At 40.2% G+C, this 27,795-nt stretch overlaps 1 protein-coding gene across 9 annotated transcripts in view; it reads right to left on the bottom strand.

Annotated features, from left to right (window-relative positions):
- The window catches only part of MYPN (myopalladin), a 140,994-nt gene that overhangs the window by 60,024 nt on the left and 53,175 nt on the right, over positions 1-27,795 (bottom strand). For 8 of the 9 annotated variants that reach the window (XR_010120287.1, XM_055274457.2, XM_063637137.1 and 5 more), the window contains 4 exons: positions 9,840-10,015; positions 7,101-7,152; positions 4,164-4,278; positions 2,224-2,295 (listed from right to left, as the gene is read on the bottom strand). Coding sequence is in view for 8 of the 9 variants with exons in the window: in XM_055274457.2 (XP_055130432.1) it covers positions 2,224-2,295; positions 4,164-4,278; positions 7,101-7,152; positions 9,840-10,015 (415 nt within the window). In the remaining variant the exon portion in view is untranslated. Of the gene's footprint in view, positions 1-2,223; positions 2,296-4,163; positions 4,279-7,100; positions 7,153-9,839; positions 10,016-16,838; positions 16,971-27,795 lie in introns of all 9 variants that reach the window. The other variant, XM_063637140.1, reaches the window with a different exon arrangement.

The raw sequence follows: 27,795 nt of genomic DNA, 5'->3' as shown, positions 1-27,795 counted from the left end.
GAAAACTTGTTCAGGTCATGATGGGAAGGGGACATGCCTCATTATACCCTCCTGGAATTACTGATAGAACAGACTCTACGTCTGTTAAGATCTGATAAAAAACATTTACAATCTATTCTCTGAAGCCTGCTCCTGGAGGCTTCATCTGCATGATAAAACCTTGGTCTCTACAACCCCTTATCCTAATCCAGACGTTCCTTTCTATTGTTAATAACTCTTTCAACCAATTGCCAATCAAAAAAAATTTGAATCTGCCTATGACTTGGAAGGCCCCACTTCCAGTTGTCCTGCCTTTCCAGACCAAATCAATGTACATCTTACATGTACAGATTGATGTCTCATGTTTCCCTAAAGGTATAAAACCAAGCTGTACCCAGACCACCTTTGGCATATGTTCTCAGAATCTCCTGAGGGCTCTGTCACAGGCCATGGTCACTCATATTTGGCTGAGAATAAATCTCTTCCAACTATTTTACAGAGTTGGACTCTTTTCATGGACATAGATGCAGGGAAGGCACAGTAACCTAGGAAGATTTGAAACTGAGTGGAGATATCACCTGATATCTCTCTGATGTCACCTGTCTGTCTGGGCAGATGGAGTTGAGGAAGGGAAGAGGCGGGAGACTTTAGCTGAGACTGAGTATAAACTATCTTGTGGTTTAGCTGCCTTTGAAGAGTCAGCACTATCTCTAAGGTGTGACAAACTGACATGATAAATTAAAGTGTCTGTGGCACTTAATCACTGTTTTAAGGTTAGATGACTTAGCAATGACGATAAGAGACAATAAGAAGTAGCTCTCTTAGCTATGTTACAAACACACATACACCCCCCGCATAAAGGTCCACCTATAACTCCTCATCAAAGTCTTGTATCCACCAAATCACAACATGTTGCTCTCCTACTTCAAGACTTTGAAAATAGTAAAGCTAAAATCTCAAATGTAGGTTATGAACTGAACTTGAAAAATTGGGAGGCATCTTGTTTCACATAAGAATGTTTGCCTAACTGATATGGATGTTGGTAAACATGGTTGTTCGCTCTAGACTCCACTCTGGGTTTCGGAAAACCATCTTGAATGATCTGATACAGCAGAACTCCCATGAAATGGATGCTTCTGTAGAAGTTGTGGATTTAGCTCTTCCTTTAAGGATCAGTACTCACTAGAAAAATAGCCCATTTTTTCCATTTTGCTCAAACCAGGATTTCTCAGCTTCAACACTGTTGACATTTTGAGCTAGACAATTTTTGTTGGGGAGGGCTGTCATCCTATGTGTTTTAGGATGTTTAGCACCATTCCTGGATGCCAGGAACGCAACCCCCCAGTTGTGACGACAAAAGTGCCAATGACTCTGAAGGGCAAAATTAACCATGATTGAGAACCATTGCTCTAAACCAAAGCATACTTCAAAGAGGATAATATCTTTTGGGGCCTAAGTTTGGTGTTTATACAAACAATAAACTGTAAATCCAGGCATAGATGCTGCCTATTTGGTCCTCATAATACCATAAAATCCAATGTGATTCAATTTTCTCATCTTCACACTCACTGGCTTGGGCAACATATAAACACAGTCTGATAGTCTGAGAATTGGGAGAACTTGTTTGTAGTCCTGATTCTGCCACTAACTGGATCTGTGACATTGGCTATATGGCTTCATCTCTCTGGCCCTCCCTTGGTTTTTCATTTGTAAATGAATGTGCTTGACTAAATTTTCTAGTGCTAAGTACAAAGATTATGAGACTCCGAATTTGATGCCACCTCAATAGTTGACACTATGGAATAGAAAAAGAAAGCTCTTTGTCCTAGAGGGAGGGAGGCTTTATGTTAAACCTCCTAACAGCATTTAACTCCATCTCCTTGAGCGCCTAAGCCAGGTACCTGCAATTGAATTTTTCTAAAAATTCAGAGAAACCTTTGGAGTAATATGTGGCTAGAAATTTATCACTTGACCTCTAGAGGTGGCTTCTATGTTGAACAGTTGTATAATGGCCACAGAGATCATTGTGGTAAGAGGCAAAGACATTTCTCTCATTACTAAAACTGTTATTAGAAATCTGGGACTTGAAGAGATACTGTAGTAACTAACAAAACAACCCAAACCCTATACTGTATATACAGAAGACCAAATCCTGAGATAAAAATAAATAAATTTTGTATCCTATAACTTTGGGTGCTGTGGTATCTTTAAAGCCATGACAGAAAGAAGTAATATTTTTATTACCTTTGTAAACACAGGAGCTGCAATGATAGGTTTTCCATCCAATCCTTGCAAGTAATTGGTGGGGCTCTGACACTGGTAGAAGAGAACCAACAGTAAATTAATTGTTGCTAATATTATTAGATGGATAGTGAGACATAACAAACCTATAGAATTTGGTATATGAAATGCATCCCAAACCAAAAAACTGATGTATTCTAAGTTTATGAATCACAGACTTCAAATTTTAGACTGAATTGACTCTATTTCTCTCTAGGTCATGGTGGCTATAAAATATGTGCTGCCTATCCCCACGCCAACCCTTCACATATAGATCTATGGATCTATGCCATTAACCCTAAACCTCCGAAGAGGTTCCGTAGAACCCCTGGGGCTACACAGATCACAGTTTGAAAACCAATGGATTAGAACTAAAACTTGACCCCTCTGCACTATTAAATGGGTTGGATAATTTTTTAAAAAGAGGTAGTAGATAAATATATTTAAATACATTGATCATCAATAAAGAAATATATCAGGCTGGGTATGGTGGCTCACAGCTGTAATTCTAGCACTTTGGGAGGCTGAGGTGGGAGGATGGCTTGAGGCCAGGAGTTCAAGACCAGCCTGGGCAACACAGTGAGATCTTGTCTCTACAAATAATTTTTTCAAAAATAGGAAAAAATATATGTATGTAAAAGAAATATATCAATAACATGTTATATGTTTATTTAGATAGTATGACTTCATATTTTTTAAAGTCTATGCATATATATATGTATTCTTCTATATGCATAGACAATGCCAGGAACTACCTACTAGAAACTACTAACATGAAGTACCTCTGAGGAGTGAAGGCACTGGAGTAGAATCTTTACTTAATACATTTTTTGCGGGGGCGGGGTGGGAGGACAGGGTCTTATTCTGTTGCCCAGGCTGGAGTGCAGCTATGCTATCACAGGTCACTGTGGCCTTGACCTCTCAGGCTCAAGTGATCCTCCCGTGTCAGCCTCCCGAGTAGCTGGGATCACAGGTGCATGCCACCATGCCTGGCTAACTTTTTTTTATTTTTTGTAGAGATAGGGTCTTGCTATGTTGCCCAGACTGGTCTCAAACTCCTGGACTCAAGCAGTCCTCCCACCTTGGCCTCCCAAAGTGCTGAGATCACAGGTGTGAGCCACCACACCTGGCATACTTCTGTACTTTTAAAGTGTTTTTACAATAAGCAGGTATCATTATTATTAACTTGAAGGATGAGAACCTTTGCTGTTTTCTAAAAAATAACTACATGCTTGCTTCGTCTTAGAAAGTGGAATTCTCTGCAGCTCCATGAACCTAATCAGGTTTTATGATATAGAGCGTTTGTTCTAGGCCAGTCTGAGAGCTGACAGCTCACTGCATATGTAATCAGCACCCTTTATAAAGCTGAAAAGCCAGGGACTAATTTGTAAAGCGTTTCTTTCCCTCAGAAATTTGCCTATTGAAGCCCGAGAATATGTTCCCAAAGCAACAGGAACAACAGCTCTCAAACATCAGAAATACAAGGTGATTATCCTGATGATGGAGTTGCACCTGAGAAAAACACGATCATGCCATGCAAGATGGTCATGGTCATCATGCCTGTCTGTCACAGTGGATGGCACTTGTGTTTCACTTGGATTCTTTTTTTTTTTTTTTGAGACGGAGTCTCGCTCTGTCGCCCAGGCTGGAGTGCAGTGGCACAATCTCGGCTCACTGCAAGCTCCGCCTCCTGGGTTCATGCCATTCTCCTGCCTCAGCCTCTCCGAGTAGCTGGGACTACAGGCGCCCGCCACCACGCCCGGCTAATTTTTTGTATTTTTAGTAGAGACGGGGTTTCACCGTGGTCTCAATCTCCTGACCTCGTGATCTGCCCGCCTCGGCCTCCCAAAGTGCTGGGATTACAAGCGTGAGCCACCGCGCCCGGCTCACTTGGATTCTTGTACCTGCTGGATGGTTGCCACACGAGGTTGGGCCACCAAATGCTGGGCTTGGGGTACTGCTGGAGGAATGGCTGCAGAGGTAGTGGGAGGAGATGACACTTCATTTGGCTTCTGGATTCTGAGAAATTGTTAAAATATAGATTATAAAACAGACCTATCACTCTTTGTGAAAATTATTTTAGGAAAACTAGTAATGGCATCACTGCTTACAGGTGAGTGTAATAAAAATCTTGGTTTGATGATATTTTACAAAAGTTGACCAAGGGCACTTTTGCTACACACTTTGTTAGGCAATGCAAACACGAAAATGCATAAGACACCATTCCTGTCCTTGGGCCATTATTCTCAGTGTAGTCAGGGAGTCAAACATATTAACAGTTAACTGAGATCCAAGACAAATGCAGTGATGGAAGCATGCGCAGAAGGTAATTTTTTGAGATTTGTTTTGTTGTTACCCTCGGTATTTTCCCTCCCCCTCCCATTTCAAGTAAGAGGCCAGGCTTTGTAAATCTATACCTCTGATCCAAGACAGGGTCTCTCATATATAAACCTTAACCTCTGAGAATTTGGCATGGCAGAAAGCAGAAACGGCATGAAGTCAACAAGCTCTTCAAGTTTACACGAATTAAATTAAAGAGAGTATTTGATGGGCAAGAGAGCCAGCAAGTATTCTTGAGAAGGCTGCAGAGGGGAGATTATTTTAGTTTTGTTGTGAAAGAGACAGAGGTCTGTGGATCTTGCCAGAGAACCTGACCCCAGGGAGAACCTACGTCCAGAGGGGAAGGCCATCTCTCTCAGTAAACGGCTCCCAGTCTTGTTAAAGATATCAGTAATTACACGCGTCAGAAAGCAACAAGCTCTGGACTTGAAGAGAACTTGGGATTTGAGACGTGGGCCTCTCACCTGTAACCCATGGAGAGATGACTGATGACAGAGGGCTTTCCTTTGGCCTAGGTGTTATATCTCTTTGCCTCAGCTTCCTCATCTCTAAAATGGGGAAATAATAATTCCTGGAGGTGGCACGGTGGCTCACACCTATAATCCCAGCACTCTGGGAGGTTGAAGTGGATGGATCACCTAAGGCCAAGAGTTCAAGACCAGCCTGGTCAATATGGCGAAACCCCATCTCTACTAAAAATACAAAAAAGTTAGCCAGGCATGGTGGCATGCGCCTGTAATTCCAGCTTCTTGGAAGGCTGAGGTGGGAGAATCGTTTGAACCTGGGTGGCAGAGGTTGCAGTGAGCTGAGATTGCACCACAGCACTCTAGCCTGGGCAACAGAGCAACACTCTGTCTCAAAATAAACAAATGAATAATAAAAAATTCTTATCTCATAGGGTTTTGTGAGGATTAAATGAGATAATTCATGTAATGTGTTTAGAATGGTGCTTGCTCCAAAACTGCTCTCTCTCTCTATGGCTCATTGTAAAACTGTGAGGGGTAAAGTGACACTCAATACCAGACTGGATGTTTTCCCTAACCAGGCAGCATCTGGTCTCAAGCAGAATGATGTGCTAATGCAAAGCCAATCCGTGTATCCAAAGCATCTGTTTTCTTCTTCTACAATAATAGAATACCTGATTTCTTTACATGGTTACTCCAAATAAAGACTATATATCCCAACATTCACTGCAGCTAGGTGTGGCCACATGGGTACTTTCTGGTTACGGGATATGAGGGATAGTGGTATATGCATTTTAAGAGAGATGACCTTAAAAGGCTGACAAGCATTTATTTCTTTCTATTTTAGCCTAAGAAGATGAGGGCAACATCTTAGTGTGAGATAAAGCAGAAAGCAGGAAGCACAGAGGAACCTAGTGGAATGTGGGGTCATTTTACCCACCGAATCCAGATTTGTATGTAAATAAGAAATAAATATCTGTTTCATTTAAGTCACAGTTAATTTGAGTCTCTATGATACACAACTGAGGCTAAATCCCAACAACTACAAGTGGATTTAGAGCAAATAAATAAATGGGATATTTCTTGCTTATTTAAGTTTATAGATCAAAATTCACACCCCTTAGGTTTGTAACACATTATGGGAGCCACAAGGAAGCAGTGATGCATGTGCAATAGGGGAGAAGTTTATTACAGAGCTCAAAGAGAAAGAACATTTAGACTGGGTTTTGTAGGATAAATAAGAGTTTGCTAGACAGAGAAGATAGGGCAATCCTAGCAAAGTGAATATCTTGAACAAAGGAGTGAAGAGGAACTATACATGATTTGGGTGAGATGTCAACAATGTAGACAGCCTGAGGTGGGGAAGGAAGGAGGGGACAGAAAAACCTGGTTGATGCTCTACTGAATAAGGCTTTGTATGTACGCCATGTTAAGATTTTTTTTAAATGTTGCTGTTTGTTTTGTGTTTGATTTTTGTTTTCTCATAGATAATAATCTTTTCCTGAGTCAGGAAAACAATAGGATCAGAGTCCTGATCTCTTTTAGAGAATAACTGGTTGTAGTTTGGACACTATAAAAGAGAGAAAAAGGCAGAAGCAGACAGGAAGCCTCTAAGGAGGTGGTTGGCATAAAAAGCAGGAGAGAAGGATGAGTTGAATCAAGGCCACGAGAATGATAAAAGAAGGGGGTAAAAGAGGAATCATTTACTCTGGTTATGAATGTTCATATCTGCACAAAAGCTAGAAGCAAATTATCATTTCAAGGTAGGCATAAACAAGGGATTTCTGCCCTTAAGGAGCTCATCCTCTGTAGGGAGTAAATTGGAAAGATTCAAATTAATCTGCTAGGCAAGACTTAAGCAAAAGTAGGGTCTTCTTCAAATCCACTCAGTTTGTTTGTTTATTTATTTATTTATTTATTTTTGTGGTCAAACCCTGGAGCCACCTTTCTTAAGTTCTAGTAACCAATTAATAGTTCTCTTTGAGCTATTAATTGATCTGAGGATGCTAAAGCTATAAGATAGAAAATCAGAATTACCGATTCATCTCTTCCTTGTTAGGGTCCCCTTCTGAGTCAGAAGAAGACACCCCTGGAAAAATAAAAACAAGACATAAGATTGTTAAGATGACAATTTCTTAAATTGGTTCCTAAACACGACATAAGATTTTTAAGATGATACTTTGATAACCTGATTCCTAAATATCTGAATACCTACAGAATCTTAGAAATGAACTCAGTGAGGCCGGGCATGGTGGCTCACGCCTGTAATCCCAGCACTTTGGGAGGCCGAGTTGGGTGGATCACCTGAGATCCGGAGTTCGAGACCAGCCTGACCAACATGAAGAAACCCCATCTCTACTAAAAATACAAAATTAGCCGGGCATGGTGGCGCATGCCTATAATCCCAGCTACTCCGGAGGCTGAAGCAGGAGAATGGCTTGAACCCGGAAGATGGAGGTTGCTGTGAGCCGAGATCGCGCTATTGCACTCCAGCCTGGGCAACAAGAGAAAAACTCCGTCTCAAAAAAAAAAAAAAAAAAAAAAATGAACTCAGTGATTCACTACACTAACACCCAACTTGTCAAATGAGGAAATAGGCCCTAAGAAGTTGAAGGAATTGCTCAAGGTCACATGTCTAGTTAGTGGTACTATTCAAATCAACTGACCCAACTTCTAAGGGTTCTTGTATGTAAAACACCTGCTGATGCCTTTGGCCTAACAAAGCAGTATTTGCAGACATTCTCTGGTGTTCGTAAGTCCTCTTGCTCTTGGCCTACACAGATTGAATACAAGAAGGGATTACACTGGATTCCAAACATTGTAGGTGTAGGTGGATGCTCTTCCGTCCAGTCCTAATATTAACAAGTCATACTTCATTGTGAGAGAGGGGGTGTTTAAAGTCTTTTTGTCACAAAGGAAAAAAAAACCCAGCAATCCAGTTTGAGCACTGTTAGCAGAGCTTTGATCCTGGATTTACTTCTCAAGATAGTGCATTCCACAAAGATATGTAACAGCTAAATCTGGAGGTATTTATTGGACTCCAAAAATGTGAGGATAAAAACACATACACGGCCGGGCGCGGTGGCTCACGCTTGTAATCCCAGCACTTTGGGAGGCCGAGGCGGGCGGATCACGAGGTCAGGAGATCGAGACCACGGTGAAACCCCGTCTCTACTAAAAAAAAATACAAAAAAAAAAATTAGCCGGGCCCGGTGGTGGGCGCCTGTAGTCCCAGCTACTCGGAGGCTGAGGCAGGAGAATGGCGTGAACCCGGGAGGCGGAGCTTGCAGTGAGCCGAGATTGCGCCACTGCACTCCAGCCTGGGCGACAGAGCCAGACTCTGTCTCAAAAAAAAAAAAAAAAAAAAAAAAAAAAAAAAAAAAAAAAAAAACACATACACATACAACACATTTCTATTCATGTATTTATTCAAAAAATGTTTATCAAATACTCACTATGTACTTGGTACTATGTAAGTACCTAGTACAAGTACACATTGGAGATATAAATAAGTCATGGCCTTACAATCTAGTTGATAAACGGGCATCTATACCATAATAATATGTTGAAATGCTAAAACCAAGGCATACATAAGGTATTATTGGTGGAAAAAGTGCTAAAGAATGATCTGCAGACAAAATTCAAAGGATAAGATAAAGTAGGAACACAAATATAGGTAGATACAAAGGAGCATGGTTGATTTTTTTCACCTCAAATTAATCATATAAACTTGATGCCAATGTAAATGCCTTTCCAGTGTTCCCAAATGGTATCCATGCATCTATCCTCGACTCCCTGCAGTACATTTTCAAGCAGCAGTCAGAGTGACTGTTAAGTCAGATCGTCCGGGCACAGTGACTCACACCTATAATCCCAGCACTTTGGGAGGCCGAGGTGGGCAGATCACTTGAGGTGAGGAGTTCAAGACCAGCCTGGCCAACAAGGGGAAACCTCATCTCTACTAAAAATACAAAAATTAGCAAGGTGTGGTGGTGCATGCCTGTATTCCCAGCTACTTGGGAGGCTGGGGCACGAGAATCACTTGAACCCGGGAGGCAGAGGTTGCAGTGGGCCGAGATGGTGTCACTGCACTCCAGCCTGGGCAATAGAGTGAGACTCTGTCTTAAAAACAAAACAAAACAAAACAAAAAACAAAAAAACTAAGATCATGTCATGTCTTTGCTCAGAATGCTCCAGAACTTCTCATCTACCTCAGGGTCAAAACCAAAGTCCTTGCAATGACCTACAAGGACTTTTGTGATCTGCTTACCTCCCTCCTTCCACTTTCACCCCATCTTACCTTTCAACCTCATCTTCTGTTACTTTCTTGCTCACTCCACCCTGGCCACATTGGCTCATCTCTGTGTCTTAAGACAAGCACACTCCCACTCTCAGGGCAACTGCACTTGCTGATTTTTCTGCCTAGAGTAAATTTCTCTCAAACGACCTTGTGGCTCATTCCCCACCCCTCCGCCCCCACACTCATACATACGCCATTCCTATCTCTTTTTCTTGGTTTTTGTATCTTTCACAGTGTTTATATATACCTATCATATCATATATTTTATTTGTTTATCTTGTTTATTTTCTGTCTTTCCCATCATATAATGTAAATTATCAGTAAATGAGCCTAAGCATTTTTGTTCTACTCGGTTCACTGCTGTATCCCCATTGCCTAGAAGAGCGTGTGGTAGAGGAGGCCCTCAATACATATTTATTTATTATAACTAAATGTCTTACTATTAAGTGTCATACTCCAAGAGTATTTTGTTTTACCTTCTATATAAATCTCAGCAGAAGTCGAATCTGTCCCATAGATGTTAGAAGCAAAGCAGGAATAGCGTCCTGTGTCCTCTTCAAAGGCTTCCGCAATGGTCAGTGAGTGCAGATTTCCTGCTTGGACTATGTGAATATCTGGGGAATTTTCAAGCTCCTTGCCTTCACAGTACCACCTGCAGGGAAAAGAATATGGTCTTTGGACATGACTCAAATGCAAGACAATAACATAGACAGCTCCAGATATTCTCTTAAGTGAGCTTCATTTAAAGTCAGAACAACAACAAAAAAACTCCATCACTATAACATTATTTTTTTGTGACAGTGAAAAGAGTTGGCGGTATTCAAACCATATTGACACCACACTCAGGAAATTAGAAAGTAGCTCCAGTTAAGAATGGTACGACTGAGAAAACTGGTGAGAAAGCAGGAACAGCCAAGTACAAAGATCAGGGTCTTTGATGTGGAACTTGGCTTCTCCTAAAATGACTTTCTGATTCCTATCATATGCATTAAGTGCTACATTCGCTTATATGAGAGAATCTAAGAGATAATCCAGGTTTGTAAAGTTGAGGACACTAATTTCTTTCTGTTAAGTTTCATCTGACCTAACTAAATGAAAATTAATTTGTTCTGTTACTTGAGCCATCAGAGTAAGGAGGAGGGGTCATATTCTCCCAGGAGTGGCCCAACTCGGCAAATAACCCAAGTTAAATATGTTTCTGTAGGTTATGATATTTTCTTTTAATTCTATATCCTTGAAGTTAGAAATATTTATTACAGCCTAGTTTTCTGGCCAAAGTTTACCAAAAATACTGTATAAAATAATGTTTAAAATGTAGAGGTGCATAATAAGAGAAATGGACATTAAAATTAAATGGAAATTCCATTCTTCACGTAGAAGATTGGCAAAAGTCTAAATGTTTGACCACTCTTACGCATTGCTAGTGTGAATGGCATAAACCCTATGAAAGAAGTCTGCCAATACTGCCAGAATTACAGATGCAAATATCCTTGGACCCAACAATCCCACTTGTGGGAATCTATCATCTAGATCCACTTGTATACATACAAAATGATGAATGTATAGGCTACTCATTCAAACAGGAAAACATTGTAAACCATTCAGGCTTTCATCCTCAGGGGACTGATGCAGCCACACAACAGAACACTATGCTGCTCTAAAAAGAAGATGAGAATGATCACTATGTACTGACATGGAAAGAATCCCAAGAGATATAATTGAATTTTAACAGTAAGGTGCAAAATAGTGCATACAGGGTGCTAGCCTTGTATAAGAAATGGGGTTTATGGGTTGCATTATGTTGCCCCGCCATAGATATGTGGAAGTTCTACCCCATCCCTATACTTGTGAATATGACCTTACAGGGGGGCAAGAAATAAGATATATGTTCATGTTGTTTGCATTTGCAGAAAGAAAATTGGAAAGAATAAAATGCAAATCATAAGCGGCTATTAGGGGTGAAGGGAAACAAGATGGATAAGGACAGATAGGAGTGAGATGGCTCAATGTACCCTTTTACATTTTTTCATTTTTTGAAATAATAACTATTAATCAACATAATAAAAAGTAATTAAGTGGGAGATATAATAACTTCTAAGTGTCAAAAATTAAGTAGCCTTGGCAGTTGCTAATCTTTACTGCAGTTTAGATCTAACCACTCAATGCTGTAATCCCTGTCTCCCTCCCACCATTTATACAGCAAGATTCTTTTTTTTTTTTTTTAGATCGAGTCTTGCTCTGTCACCAGGTTGGAGTGCAGTGGTCCGATCTCCACTCACTGCAACCTCTGCCTCCTGGGTTCAAGCAATTCTCCTGCCTCAGTCTCCCGAGTAGCAGGGGCTACAGTTGCACACCACCATGCCCAGCTAATTTTTGTATTTTTAGTGGAGACAGGGTTTCACCATGTTGACCAGAATGGTCTTGATCTCTTGACCTTGTGATCCACCCGCCTTGGCCTCCCAAAGTGCTGGGATTACAGGCATGAGCCACCGCGCCTGGCCCTTTTTTTGTGTGGAGTTGGGGGAAGGGTCTCACTCTGTTGCCCTGGCGTGCAGTGGCATGATCACGGCTCACTCCAGCCTCAACCTCCCCGGGCTCAGGTGATCCTCCCATCTCAGCCTCCCAAGTAGCTGGGACCACAGGCACGTGCTGCCACACCTGGCTAATTTTTGTATTTTTAGTAGTTACAGGTTTTGCTATGTTGCCCAGGCTGGTCTTGAACTCCTGGGCTCAAGCGATTCATCTGCCTTGGCCTTCCAAAGTGCTGGGATTATAGGAATGAGCCACCACACACATCCTATAAGGCAAGATTCTAAAGCACACTGAAGAAAACTCACCTGTTTACTTCCCAAGAGTCAAGTTATTCTTTATTATTCCATAAATATGTCATGGTCACCCCCCCCACATTCAAGTCTCTGCCCATGTTTTTTCTCTCTGAGATTCTCTTTTTCTGCCTTTCAGCTACTACAAATATAAGTCATCCATCAAAATTTGGCTCAGATATTACCTCCTCCACAAAGCTATATTTTACCATCAATTCTGAATGATTGTTACGTTTTCTAACTTCACCTAAAAAAAAAAAAACCTACACTATGTCATGCAAATAGTTGATTATACGCTATTTTATTATTTTCTATTTTGAAAATGTGTCTTGCCTCACCAGTTTCCTAGGCTGTAAATTTTTTGAAGGTAAGGACACTGTCTTGGATGCTCTTGTAAGCATCCACAGTGCCTACCACAGTTTTCTATATACTCTCTCCTTTGGCCATCTTATCTCATCCTATAGTTTCAATTATTACCTCTATTTGGGACAACATCCAAATTTGCCTTTCCAGCTCTGATTTCTGGACCCCATCTCCCATCACTCTTACCTTCAATATGTTCCAACCACATTGGTCTTTGGATTCTGTGAACACATAAGCTTTTCCCCACTTTGGAATTTTGGTACTTCCTGAAACCCTCCTCCTCCAGATCTTTACAAAGATAGGTCCTTCTCATGAGTCAGATCTCAGCTCAAATGTCGCCTTCTAAGAGAGGCCCTCCCTGACCCTCTTCCCAATATAGCCGCCGATCCTCAGTCATTCCAGCACATTACCCTCTTTTCTTATCTTCATAGCATTTGTTACTATCTGAAATTGTCTTACATACTTGTTTATTTTATTGTGGTTTGCTCCCTTCACTAGACTGCAAAGTTCACGAGAGAACCGTATTGGTCTTATTCACCACTACAATGCCAGCACCTACAAGAGTGCCCTGGCACATGGTAGGTACTCAGAAAATAAGTGTTTGATGGGTTTGTTGAAAGACTGAATGATGGAAAAAATTCATAGTTAATATTTTCTAAGTATTTGTTATTTGCTTCATCAAGTTCCATGGCAACCTTTGATTTCTGTTGTGGCAGCAGCGGAACATAGAGCTGCTGAAATGGGTTCATAAATCTCCCAAAGCATAAAACTACCAAGACCACAAGGAGCTTGTACAAACAAATCCTCAGAGCGTGTGCAGTTCCAAATTCAAATACTGGATGTCTGATTAAACATGACATAGGGAGCACATATGTTTATCTTTACTCCCCTCCTGAAATGCCCCTAAAATGAGAATAAAAGAATTTTTTAAAGGTACAAAACCATAAGGACAAAAAGAATGGAAGGGGAGACAATAGCAGACCTAAGACTTCAAAACTCTTGGAAGGTGGAAAGCAGGTTGAGGAGCCAGGAGATTTGAGAAATGTGGAAACCAAGTGCCCGCTTGGGGATATTAGTCAAAGAAGAAGCCAATTTGTGTAGCAGAACCCCAGAAAGTTTTGGGATTTGGAGACACAAGGTTGCTGACAATGGGGGAAGAGATAAAGAGCTTATAACAGGGAGGTTGGTTACGAGCTTGGAACATGAGCAAAATTTTAGATCTCCCCACTAGGTCACCTCTCCTCTTCTGAGCCGTTAGCGAATGTCCCAGAATGAAGGCTGAGTTGCAGACTGAGCCAGCAGCTGCTCCATGTTGGAGCAGGAGGAAGAAGGGCTTCTAAAGGGATTTCTCTAGGGAAAAACATGGGCCTTATGGATCACCTAAGACTGCATGGAAGAGAATATTTAGGAGAAGTTACACAAATCTGTTGGAGAATTAAGACAAATTTGCAATAGAAACACAGAACTAAGCATGTAAAAAAAATGGTGTCATCAACTTTAAGATCAAAATAAAGAGTTGTACAAGCAAAGAAGCATTCACTTTACCCTACCAGGCTTGGTAGTGAACAATACTCAGGCAGTAACAGGAAGGTAAGCAGTTTTCTAAACCACAGTGTGATGATTATAATGAAGTGATAAAGAAAGGAGCAAGGGGAATGCTAGTTTAAGGGGTGCTAACCCTTCATCTTGCAGAATAGGAAGTCAGCAGAAATAGCTAACATCAGCAAACCAAGCAATAGCAGTAGAAGCATATCACAGTGGTTCTGTTTTTTTGTTTGTTTGTTTGTTTGTTTTTTGTTTTTTTTTGAGACGGAGTCTCGCTCTGTCGCCCAGGCTGGAGTGCAGTGGCGCAATCTCAGCTCACTGCAAGCTCCGCCTCCCGGGTTCACGCCATTCTCCTGCCTCAGCCTCTCCCAGTAGCTGGGACTACAGGCGCCCGCCACCACGCCCGGCTAATTTTTTTGTATTTTTAGTAGAGACGGGGTTTCACCGTGGTCTCTATCTCCTGACCTCGTGATCCGCCCGCCTCGGCCTCCCAAAGTGCTGGGATCACAGTGGTTCTGAAAGTGTGGTTCACTTTCTGTGAAGACAGAACTGTTTTTATATAATACAACGATATTATTTGCCTTTTCACTTTATTGACATTTACACTGATGGTGCCAAAGCTACAGTGGGTCTAATTGCTGGTGCTTTAGCAACACAAATTAAAGCACTGTTGCAAAACTGATTAGTGGTTATTGCATTTACCACCACTCTTGCAATTAAAAAAAAAAAAAAAGAAACAAGAAAGAAAAAGAAGCTGGGCACGGTGGCTCATGCCTGTAATCCTAGCACTTTAGGAGGCTGAGGCGGGTGGATCACTTGAGGTCAGGAGTTCAAGACCAGCCTGACCAACATGGAGAAAACCCAACTCTACTAAAAATACAAAAATTAGTGGGCATGGTGATGCACACCTGTAATCCCAGCTACTCAGGAGACTGAGGAAGGAGAATCGCTTGAACCCAGGAGGCAGAGGTTGCAATGAGCCAAAATCGCAGCACTGCACTCCAGCCTGCACGACGTGAGTGAGACTCCATATCAAAAAAAAAAAAGAAGAAAGAAAAAAGAAAAAGAAAAATTCCATTTCACAAAAAATGTCCTTGATGAAGCAATAAAAATCATTACTTTTATTAATCTCCACCTTGAGTCCATGTGTTCTTAATATTTGGGTGGTAAAATGAGAAGTATTAATAGCATAAGTACTAATAGCATAAAAATCTGTTGCATATGGAAGAACACTTGCGTGATGTTTACATTAAGGGTTGAACTAGCTGCTTAATGCATGAAACAATATTTTAACTTGAAAGAACAAATGATAGACAAATTATGGTTATTCAAACTTGGGTATTCAGCAGACATTTTCTCAAAAATGAAGGAAGTAAACCTGACGTTTCAAGTAAAAAAAAAAAAAAAACCTGACAGCATTTGTTGGAATGAAAAAATTTGAGGTTTCAAGGGAAAATCAGAAGTTTGGAAAACTTGTATCCTCCACGGTAAGTTTATGGTTTTCCAATACTTAAATTTTTTTAATGAAATAAGTGATGATATTAACAAATGTGATTTTAAACTATTGTATAATAAAATGTATCACCTTTTGGAAGATCTGCATTACTAATTTTCCTGATGACCAATACGTGATATTATCCATTCAAAGTTCAAGACAGACCAGTAGGTTTCAGTATAGCAGAGCACAAAAGTTTATTGGTGTGGTTTCAGATTTCACATTGCAATGAATCTTTCAGAAACGACTGCTAGTTAATTTTAATATGGTATCAAATAAGAATAGCCACAATTTCCTGAAAAGACTATTAAAATACTCCTCCTGTTTCTGACTACATAACTGTGTAAGGTTGGATTTTTTTTTTTTTTTTTTTTTTTTTTTTTTTTTTTTTTGAGACGGAGTCTCGCTCTGTCGCCCAGGCTGGAGTGCAGTGGCGCAATCTCGGCTCACTGCAAGCTCCACCTCCCGGGTTCACGCCATTCTCCTGCCTCAGCCTCTCCGAGTAGCTGGGACTACAGGCGCCTGCCACCACGCCCGGCTAATTTTTTGTATTTTTAGTAGAGACGGGGTTTCACCGTGGTCTCGATCTCCTGACCTCGTGATCCGCCCGCCTCGGCCTCCCAAAGTGCTGGGATTACAAGCGTGAGCCACCGCGCCCGGCCCTGGATTTTTTAAAATTTACTTCAACCCAAACAACATAATACAACAAACTGGATGCAGAAGCCAATGTGAGGATCCAGCTGTCTTCCATTAAGCCATATATTAAAGAGATATGCAAACAATGAAAAACAATGCTACTCTTCTCACTAAATGGTTTTTTGTTCATTTTGCAAAATGCGGTTATTTTTTATAAATTTTTTTGTTAACATGTTTATTATTACTATTTAAAATGAATAAACAATATTTAAAATCTTTTTCAGTTTTAAATTCTAATATGATAAATAAATAAAATATTACAACTCATATAAAACCTCCTTTGGGCCTCACTGATTTTTAAAATTGTAAAGGGATCCTGAGAACAAAAAGTTTGAACCACTGGCATGTTATTTAGAAGCTAGAGGTAAATAAACAGAAAATTGCAAAAAAGAGTTGAAAATGGTCTGTTCTTTAATAACATTTGGCTTTTAAAGCAATGTAACTCTATTAATTTGATAAAACAAATATCAATAGCTATTTCAAAACTAATACTTTCCATTATACAAACATTATAGGATTATCTAAATTATTTAGAGCACATTTCTCGTCCTTACCAAAATGAGAGTGGAAACATCTATGAGCAATTGGATAGCCAGAAGGAGATAAGTGGAATGATTCAAATGCCCAAACTCTCTGTCAGAAGTGTTTTTGTCCTTACTCAGATGGCCAGGATGGCCTCAGCAGGCCTAAAAAAACAATCGGTAACCGTCACTGTGACTTTAACAGCATGACCCACTTAGAAATTAGGCAGGGATCAGGCTGGCTTCTGAAAAGGTATTAAATTTACCCTGCTATGCTGAAGACTTTTGAGGGTCAGGGGGAACCATACTCTCAAACCTTCATCCATGTTAGGGAACGCTTTCATAGAAATGCCCTGACCGGCGGCATGTTTTTAGAACGCCAAATCCTCATGACACTTACAGAATGGCAGTAGGTGCCAGGCATGATTCATGGCTCAATAGAAATGAGTCAATGATCGGGATAAATAGGGCAGGTCCAGATGGTTAAAGAAAAGGACCCACCTTTCATGCACAAGGATGGCTTGCCAGATCTGCTCATTTGGCTAGCTAGCAAGCCTGGGAAGAAAGAAGGAAGACACTGAAGAGACACATTTTTCAGATGTAACTGGACTTTTGGCTGTGTATCAGCATTCTCCTGTGAGGTTACTATTTCTTCTAAAATATGGCTTGGATAAATATTATGATTCATTGTTTTAGCACATTAACAACTTCTAAACATAATTTGAATGTGTTATTCTGACTCACCAGTAATAACGCTTGTTAAAAGAATGATTACTCAGAGTCTTTCTTTAACCATGCCCCAGCCCTTCCAAAGTCCCTATCCCAACTTCTGTTATTCCCTCTCCTAACACCCTGTTCTTTTCCTTTCCAGAAACTTTATATATTTTATAATTATATATTTATTTGTAGGTTTATTTGTTTTAATGTCTCTCTTCCTTACTGGACAATAAACACAAGGGCAGAAATTATCTCGTTTGTTTTGTTTACCTCTGTCTATCTCACACCCAGCACAGTGTATGGTACATTTTAGCTGCTCAAAACATATTTGTTGTATGAATGTTAACTGAATAACTCAACTAGGGTCATTATAGCCTCAAGTTTTTTTTCATTTTCATTTTTTCAAGAAGGCTTGGGTACCAGAAAAGGACTTTCCTTTAACTGTCTTTGCCCAGCTTCATTTAACAATGCTTGATCTCTTAAGAAGAATGTGGGGCCTAAAATACAGCCAAAAAGTAGTATATTTACTTATTCACATTTCCAGCTCTTTCCAAGTGTCAGAGTAACTCTTCTTCATATACAGAGTGCAACTGGAGTATATTGGACAGTAAGATAATAATAAATGTTGTCTAATAAAGTTATGTTGAATTTTGTGACAAGATTTGTATGTCCTGTTTGACTGCTACTGAGTTAGTAAACTTAAGTCTTCATGTCCATGTTCCACTCATGGGAGGGTAGGAGTGTAAGTGGGAGGATATGTCTATGTTTTAAGTGTTATTAAAATTTACTGAGTTCTGGTTGGGCACGGTGGCTCACACCTGTAATCCCAGCACTTTGGGAGGCTGAGGCAGGTGGATCACTTGAGGTCAGGAGTTCGAGACCAGCCTGGCCAACATAGTGAAACCTCCATCTCTACTAAAAATACAAAAATTAGCCAGGCATGGTAGCGCGTGCCTGTAATCCCAGCTACTCGGGAGGCTGAGGCATGAGAATCGCTTGAACCCAGGAGACAAAGGTTGCAGTGAGCCAAGATCATGGCACTGTACTCCAGCCTGGGTGAAGAAGTGAGACCTGTCTCAAAAATAATAATAAAATAAAATGAAATAATTTATTGAGTTCTTCCAGGCAGAAACTTCTTGGTAACTTAAGAAAAGCATAAGTAGGTAGTGGCTAATACCAAGACATCAATACCACCCCTTACCACATATCCTATTTTAGATATAACAAAAGAGAGGATGAATAAATGTGAAGATGAAAACAGTTCCTAAAATGGTTTTTTTTAAACATTAAATTACTTTGAGGAGGGGTGACTAGAAAGTTTTTATTGTGTCCTGTAGAAATCCTTCTTTTTCTTTGTCTCATAGTACTTATTACTAAATTGCTACATAATTTACTTATTTATTAAATATAATATTTATCTGTTCTCCTTCACCTCATCTAGAATGTAATATGGCAGGAAACTTTGCTCTATTTACTGATGAATTCCAAGTATCTGGAATAGTCCCTGATAGTAGTGAGATTAGTAGGGAGTGCTGAATGAACTGTTATTGAATGAATGAACAAATGAACATCTTGAAATTTTTAGTCTTGTTGTTATTGTTAATTCAATGTACTTGAATTTTTGCATGTTACAGATTTTGAAGAATGATTTCTTCCCTTCTGTTTGCTATGTTAACTCTTTCTTTTAGAGTAAGTTCTTCTATTTGTTCAATTTAGAGCCTCTCATGGTGTTGACTTCTTAGCTTTTTGAAAATCTTGCTTTTTTGTGGAGGTTGGCTCTGATTACAGGGGGATATGTTTGGTAATTGCTGGGTAGGAGCAGACTGTAATTTCAGGTAGGCATGTACTGTGTACAAGTAGCTCCTCAGTCCTCCTGGCTATCTGGGATGCTGCCCTGCTTGTCCAGCACACATTGGCTGCTCTGGCTTCCGTGTAAATTGGCAGTGCTTGTGGCTCAGCCCAAGCAGGGGAATCAGGAGGCACTGACCTACACAGCTGCTCTGAATGTAACTCCCAGATTAATCACCCTGACTGCCCTGGGCCCCCTCTCGCTTATTGTATCTTTTGCCCCTGAGCCTGGAGCATGTCCAGAGAGTTCCTTATGCTGCAACAGTCTTCTCTGGGATACAATTTGGGCTTTGGGTTCTCTTGTCAGTCAGGTTCTATCTGCTTAGAGGCAGATTTACCATGAAACCAATGAAGCTTCAGGGTTCTTCACCTACATGGCTCCCTTCCAAAGCCCTGTACCCAACTGCATATTTACAATTTGCATTATTTATCTTAAAGGGGACTTCCCAAACTGTGTACACTTCAGGACCCACAAAACTTGACTCTCTTCCATCTATATGCTTTCTACCTTTGAGAAATTTGTTAAAATTTCAGGTCTATAGGCTGGGCATGGTGGCTCACGCCTGTAATCCCAGCACTTTGGGAGGCTGAGGCAAGTGGATTACGTGAGGTCAGGAGTTCGAGACTAGCCTGGCCAATATGGCAGAACCCATCTCTACTAAAAATACAAAAATTAGCTGGGCATGATGGCAAGTACCTGTAATCCCAGCTACTATGGAGGCTGAGGCAGGAGAATTGCTTGAACCACGAAGGTAGTGGTTACAGTGAGCCAAGATCATGCCACTGCACTCCAGCCTGGGTGACAGAGCAAGCCTCCATCGCAAAAAAAAAAAAAAAAAAAAAAAAAAAAATTGAGGTCTACACATGGCATTCTATACGGTTTTCCAGTTAGGTTTTGGGGTGTTGGAAGAGAAGATAGGCCCATGTGCTCAGTCTACCACTTTGGGATGATGATGCCCTTTTCACTGCTAAACTACTTCTAATTTGCCTTTGGTGCCCATCACCCTCTCAAACCGCTCTTACTGAGGTCATTACGGCCTCCATGTTATTAAATCAAATGATACTTTTCAGTTTTCATCTTATTTGATCTCTAATTAGTATTCACTGTAGTCAACTACTTAATCTCTCTTGAAGCAACTCTTCTTTTTTATGACTACCATTTGGGATGTTCCTTGCCAATTTCCTTTAGGGGATTTTTGTCATCTACCCAAACTTTAAATCTTGGCATTCCTTTGCAGTATGGTCTGGACAGGAGTGATACTTGAAGTAATTAACTGCTGATTCAGAATGGATGCCACTACCAATCAGAAAGATGTAAACCATAACCAGCCTCAAGGGCTATACCAGTTGTACTAATTAAATATCACACTTGGGGCTTGGGGCCAATTATCTTCCAACAAAAATATGAGAAAGAAAATTGAGGCCAATTTTGTACTTGAACAAAAATGCAAAATCCTTTTAAAAATTAGCAAACCAAATCTTGAAATATATAAAAAGATAGTGGATTATGACAAAATTGTGTTTATCCAAAGAATTCAAGATTGGTTTAACATTATAAAATCAATATTCTTTACCATACTAACAGAGTAAAGGGGAAAAACACATGATAAGCTCAATAAATGCAGAAAAAGTGCTTGAAAAAATTCAACATCCATTCATGATTTTTTTTTTTTTTTTTGAGACGGAGTCTCGCTCTGTCGCCCAGGCTGGAGTACAGTGGCGCAATCTCGGCTCACTGCAAGCTCTGCCTCCCGGGTTCACGCCATTCTCCTGCCTCAGCCTCTCCAAGTAGCTGGGACTACAGGCGCCCGCCACTACGCCCGGCTAATTTTTTTTTTTTTTTTTTGTATTCTTAGTAGAGACAAGGTTTCACTGTAGTCTCGATCTCCTGATCTCGTGATCCGCCCGCCTCGGCCTCCCAAAGTGCTGGGATTACAAGCGTGAGCCACCGCGCCCGGCCCCATTCATGATTTTAAAAAATCTTAGTATTTTAGACATCAGAACTTACAACAAAATCCTACATAATATGTTATTATGGAGCTAGAAAGCATTCTCTTCAAGATCAGAAATAAGACTAGAGCATGTATTGAAAAGAACAAGAGACTTCTGTTCAACATTGTACCAAAGGATTTAGCCAGCTCAAAACAGCAAAAATAATGAAATACGAAATAGAGGATTATAAAGGAAGAACACACCCAAAAATCTATGGATAGATTTCCATAAATTTAGCGGTTGTTGAATGAGGAGAAGTCCTCCAAAGGAGAATTGTTTCACGAATTTAACAAGGTTATAGAAGTTGATTGTATTTCTATTACATAACAAACATAGAAAGTAATTTTTAACAATGATACCATTAATAATAGCATTTAAAAAAGCATTAAAAAAGAGATGCCTATGAATAAAGCTAACCAAGGATTTGTAAGACCCAGAGAAAAGCTTACAAATCTTTTTTGAAAGAAATTAAAGAATACCGCCTATGAAGGCTGGCATAGTGGCTCACACCTGTAGTCCCTGCTACTCAGGACAACCAGACAGGAGGATCACCTGAACCTGGGAGTTCAAGATTACAGTAAGCTATCATTGTGCCACTGCACTCCATCCTGGGTGACAGAAATTAAAGAATACCTTTGAAAATGGAGAAATATACCATGTCCTTGACTATGAAAGCTCAGTATTTTAAAGATGTCAAATTCCCCTAAATTGATATACAGATTCAATGCAATTACAAAAATCTTATTAGTTTTTTTTTTTTTTTTTTTTGAGACACAGTCTCGATCTGTTGCCCAGGTTGGAATGCACTGACATGATCTCGGCTCACTGCAACCCCCATCTCCTGAGTTCAAGCGATTCTCCTGCCTCAGCCTCCCAAGTAGCTGAGACTGCAGGCGCCTGCCACTACGCTCTGCTAATTTTTGTATTTTTAGTAGAGACGGGGTTTCACCATGTTGGCCAGGCTGGTCTCAAACTCCTGACCTCAAGTGATCTGCCCACCTTGGCCTCCCAAAGTGCTGCGATTACAGGCGTGAGCCCCCACGCCCGGCCTAGATTTTAAAACTTGCTAAGAGGATTCCAAAATTTATATTATAGGGCAAAAGAGCAAGAAAGGCCGAAAATCCCTAAAATGAAAAATTTGGAAACCAAGAGCTGTGAAAAGCCTACTATAACGAGATAAAGAAATCACAGGAAAATAAGAGAAAGCCCATATGTTTATGGAATTTCAATTTATGATGAGCTGACACTATAGATCAGTGGCGAAAAGATGTACTTTTCCATCAACTGGTGCTAGAATAATTGGCTATCCAATCTTAAAAAATGAAATGGGTTCCCGGCTTTACATCATACACAAAAATCAACTTTAAGTGGATTAAAAACTTAAATGTGAAAGACAAAATTACAAAACCTTCAGAAGACAAAATACAAGAATACCTTTATGACTTTGAGGTTAGGAAGAATTTCTTAAACTAGATGCAAACTACAAAAACCAAAATCATAAAGGAAAAAATTAATTAATTTGGAGCTAAAGTTAAGAATATCTAATTATCTAAAGATAAACTAAAATAAAATAAAAATAAAAAGAGAAAATAGAAAGATAAATGAAACCAGAAGAGGATATTTTCATAACGTGTTGTATGACTAGTATCCAGGATATTTTTTTTTTTTTTTTTTTGAGAGAGAGTTTCACTCTTGTCACCCAGGCTGGAGTGCAATGGCACGATCTCAGCTCACTGTAACCTCCACCTCCCGGGTTCAAGCAATTCTCCTGCCTCAGCCTCCCGAGTAGCTGGGATTACAGGTGCCCGCCACCATGACTGGCTAATTTTTGTATTTTTAGTAGAGACGGGGTTTCACCATGTTGGCCAGGCTAGTCTCGAACTCCTGACCTCAGGTGATCCGCCTGCCTCAGCCTCCCAAAGTGTTGGGATTACAGGCGTGAGCCACCACGCCCCGTCTATCCAGGATATTTTAAAAGTTTTATAAATCAATAAGAAAAGAACAAACAATCCAATAGAAAAACGGGTGAAAGATGTAAACAGGCCCTTCATAAAATATGAGCCCTGAAAGGTCAATAAACAAAAAAATTTCACCCTCATTTATAACTGTGGAAATGAAAATTAAAACCACTTGAGATAATACTTCATACCCATAGACTGGCAAAAATGTAAAAGTCTGGTATAGGTTGAGCATCCCAAATCCAAAAATATGTAGTCCAAAATGCTATAAAAATTTAAAACTTTCTGAGTGCTGACAATACTCAAAGGAAATGTTTATTAGAGCCAATCTCATCTGAGATTTGAAATTCTCAGATCTGGGACGCTCAACCAGTAAGTATAATGCAATATTCCGAAATCCAATAAAAATTGAAGTTTGAAACACTTCTGGTCTCAAACAATAGTATCAATATTGGCAATGATGTAGAACAACCAAAACTCTTACACAATGTTGGTGGGAATGTAAATCAAAACAATTCCTTTAGAAAACAATTTGGTATTATCATAAAGTTGAAGTCATACATAATCTGCCAGCAATTTTATGCCCAACACACTCATTCACCAGGAAAAACTTGTGTACCATATTAGAACATTTGTAACGACATTGTTCATATTAGGAAAAAACCTGTAAACAACCCAAATGTACATCAATAGTATATTATTCTAGCCGTACAGTAAAATACTGCATAGCAATGAAAACAAGTGATTTACAGTTGTGTGTAACATGGATATACTTTTTAAAGAAAAAAATTCAAGTAGTAGAAGAAAATAGACATTCTGATTTCACTTGTATCAGTTTTAAAACATGTAAAAGTTACTAATATTATTTTAAAAAATCTTTTCATTATGAAAACCTTCAAGCATACATAGAGAGACTAGAACAATGTACCCCTTTGCACACATTGCTTAACTTCAACAAATTATCAGCAGTTTGTTAGAACACAGACGGCTGAGCCTCTTCCCTAGACATCCTGATTCAGTGGGTCCGAGACGTGGCCTGTGAATTTGCCTGTCCATCAAGTCGCAGGTGAAGCTGACGCTGCTGGTCCATGGACCCACTTTGAGTAGCCTGCTCTAGGAGGCTTTTAGAATCTGACATCTTGGAACTAGTTTAAGGCACATTAAAAAAAAAAAAGAGAGAGAGAGAGAATCTGGCCTCTAGTCTCTCTCTATGCTTATCTCAAACCATTTCCTCCTCACTCTTTAAGATTTAGTGACATCAAGACATAATTGGTTTCTTCAATTTCTTAAACTCACCAATTACCTTGCTGCATCAAGGGCTTCAAATTTTCTATTCCCTCAGCCTGCAACACTTTTCCCCACAGCCTACTTTGCCAGGCTAACTCTTAGCCGTCCTTTATGTCTCAGCCTTAATATCGCTTTTCAAGAAAACCTTCCCAACCCACAAGGTTTGGTCCCTTTGCTATAGGCTCCCTCCTTTATAACATTGATCACAATTGTAATTACATAAACAGTTATGGAATTTGTGTTTATTATCTTTGTTCCTCAGTATACTCTATGCTGCATGAAGGCAAGGAATTTATCTGTCTTTTTTGCTGCTTTAACCTTAGTGTCTAGTCTACAACAGTATGTGGCACATGAATAGGCACTTAATATTTGTTGGACGAACGAATGAATGAAGGTATCTAGACTTTTCCAAAAAGTAGAAAGAAAAAGCCTCTAAATAGTGTAATATGAAATTAAGATATGCTTTTTATTTATAACTGTTTTGTTTCCTACACTACTTGTAGACAAATGGCTAGAAGCAGCAATAGCAAAACTTAACAGCCATAGCAGGCATCAACATCTATAAAAGGTAAATTTGTGCTGCCTCGAAAAGTTGTGTACAAGCAAACATAGAGTTACCCAGCTGTACATTCCTGGGGAAAGAATTTGGAGCTGGGATACAAGAAAGGATCACGGCCATTTGCTGTGAATTCTCACAGACTCTTTCACCTCTGGGTAATACATGAACGTATTTCATTTTCTAAGACAACTCCTCCAGTGAAGCTATGTCCAAGAAAGATTAACAGGCTTGCAAAACACACTAGCTTCAGTGATACAGGATTCCACCCCTACTTATACAACAATTTCTACCCAATTAACTTGGAAATCAGCAATATAAACAAAATAATTTTTCAACTTGTTAAACTAGGGTTATAAGAACATGGGCAAAATACTGATTATATAATACACAGGAGCACATAGGTTAGGCTTCAGTTGCCCAGTTTACTTATTATATTTTCTTGCTAAGATAGCAAAAAAGGATACTATCCTTATTGACTGTGGTGTTCCTATTTAGCAAACCAAAATGTATCATTACTTTGTTATTTTAATGTATTTTTTAAGGAAATCCTCTGAATCAAAATCTGTTTTCCTGGGTCCTGTGGAGATGCTTCAAGAGTTTCAGTGGCGAACAAACAGGTAGGGCTCCAGGCGTCTCTACCCCATCCCTCTTCAAAACCCAATAGCACTACTTTATCTTAAAAAGATATATGTGTCCCAGGCTGGGCACGGTGGCTCACACCTGTAATCTCAGCACTTTGGGAGGCCGAGGTGGGCAGATCATGAGGTCAGGAGTTCAAGACCAGTCTGACCAACGTGGTGAAACCCCATCTCTACTAAAAATACAAAAATTAGCCAGGCATGGTGGCATGCGCCTGTAATCCCAGCTACTCAGGAGGCTGAGGCAGGAGAATCGCTTGAACCCAGAAGGCGGAGGTTGCAGTGAGCCAAGATCATGCCACTGCACTCCAGCGCTCCACCTGGGTGACAGAGTGAGACTCCATCTCAAAAAAAAAAAAGATATATGTGTCCCAGGCTGGGCATGGTAGCTCACGCCTATAATCCTAGCACTTTGGGAGGGCAAGGGAGGTAGATCACCTGAGGTCAGGAGTTCGAGATCAGCCTGGCCAACATGGTAAAACCCCGTCTCTACTGAAAATACAAAAAATTATCCGGGTGTGGTGGCAGGCACCTGTAATCCCAGTTACTTGGGAGGCTGAGGCAGGGGAATTGCTTGGAGGCAGGGGAATTGCTTGAACCCAGGAGGCGGAGGTTGCAGTGAGCCAAGATATGGCCGTTGCACTCCAGCCTGAGTGACGGAGAGACTCTGAGTCAAAATCACTACTCCACTCTAGCACTGGACTGAACCAACTAGGAGTTGGTTCCAAGTGTTAATTGTGTTTACAGTTCCTTTGTAAGTACAGAGATATTGTGTCAGGCTTTTCTCAGTGTCCAGGGTATTCCTTGGAATGTTTCTAGTTCCGCTACTCTCTCATCTGACTTTTAGTCTGGCATTTCTGGCTACCTATTGGAAATGGTCCTTCTGTCCCCTCAGACTCAAAGTCCCATCGACCTCCTCCACAAACCAGCCACTTCTCCCCTTGTCTCAGTCCTTGTTGGAGACCCTATCTTTCTTTCAAGTATCCAGGTCCACAAACTTGTGGAGTAAATTTTGTACACCCATCCTTCCTCTGTGCTGTGTCACCAAGTTCAGCTTGATTTCTTTTCTTCTAAACATTGCTCGCTGACATCTTTCCTCCTCGTTCCTACCACACCCACCCGAGTCCGACCAGAGCATCAGATGCCTGGGATACCTTCCGCAGCTTCCTAAGTGGCTTCATGGCTTCATTTTTTCCAGCTGTGACTTATTCTTCCAGATTAATTCTTCTTAAATCCTCCCTTTCATCTTGTTACTTCCCTATACACAACCTTAAATGGTTTCCAGTTTGTTTTGAAACCAAGTCTGAACTACTCTGCTTTGCTTTCAAGGTTCTTCAAAGTCATCTGACTCTATTCTCCTTTCCAGTTTGGTCAGTGTCCTCCCTACTATATAAAAAATATTATTATAATTAGAGTGTCTGTGCCTTTCCATAAACATGTTGAAGTGACCTGGCCTGAAAGGACCCATTCCTTCCATCTACCTCTTCAACCTTATCTCTAATCTTTCTTACCTTTACCCTATGTTCTTGACATAGACGAGTACTTATGGTTCCCTGGTAACACTTGCCTCGGGAGCTTTGTACTTGCTTTCCCCTCTACCCTTGGCCTCCCCAACCTCCTGTGTTAACGCTTCCTTTATCATGTACTCCAGGCCAAGCAACTCATATACTCTTTTAAGCCACAACTGCCTCCTCTACAGACTCCTGTCATAGCCCTTATTAAATAACACTGCAGTGATTGATTTGTTTGCTGTCTGCCTGATTCCTAGCTATTAGACTGTGAGCCACCCTTTCAGAAGAGTTTAGATTTGGTTTCAAAACAAGATTCCTGATCTCCACTGGCTCACAATTGTTTTGTACTCCCAGTGAATCACTTTAGTAACTCAATCGGTATTCGTTGAATGAGTAAATAAGAAACTTTCTACCTAAATTTTCACTATTCAAAGTTCAAGTAAAATCCTCCTAGATCTCTGAAGATTTCTTTGACTTTTC

Source organism: Symphalangus syndactylus, chromosome 4, assembly GCF_028878055.3.
Source record: "Symphalangus syndactylus isolate Jambi chromosome 4, NHGRI_mSymSyn1-v2.1_pri, whole genome shotgun sequence".
NCBI lineage: Eukaryota > Metazoa > Chordata > Mammalia > Primates > Hylobatidae > Symphalangus > Symphalangus syndactylus.
Note: the sequence above shows the minus strand (reverse complement) of the source record. Positions and strands in the feature narration are given on the sequence as shown.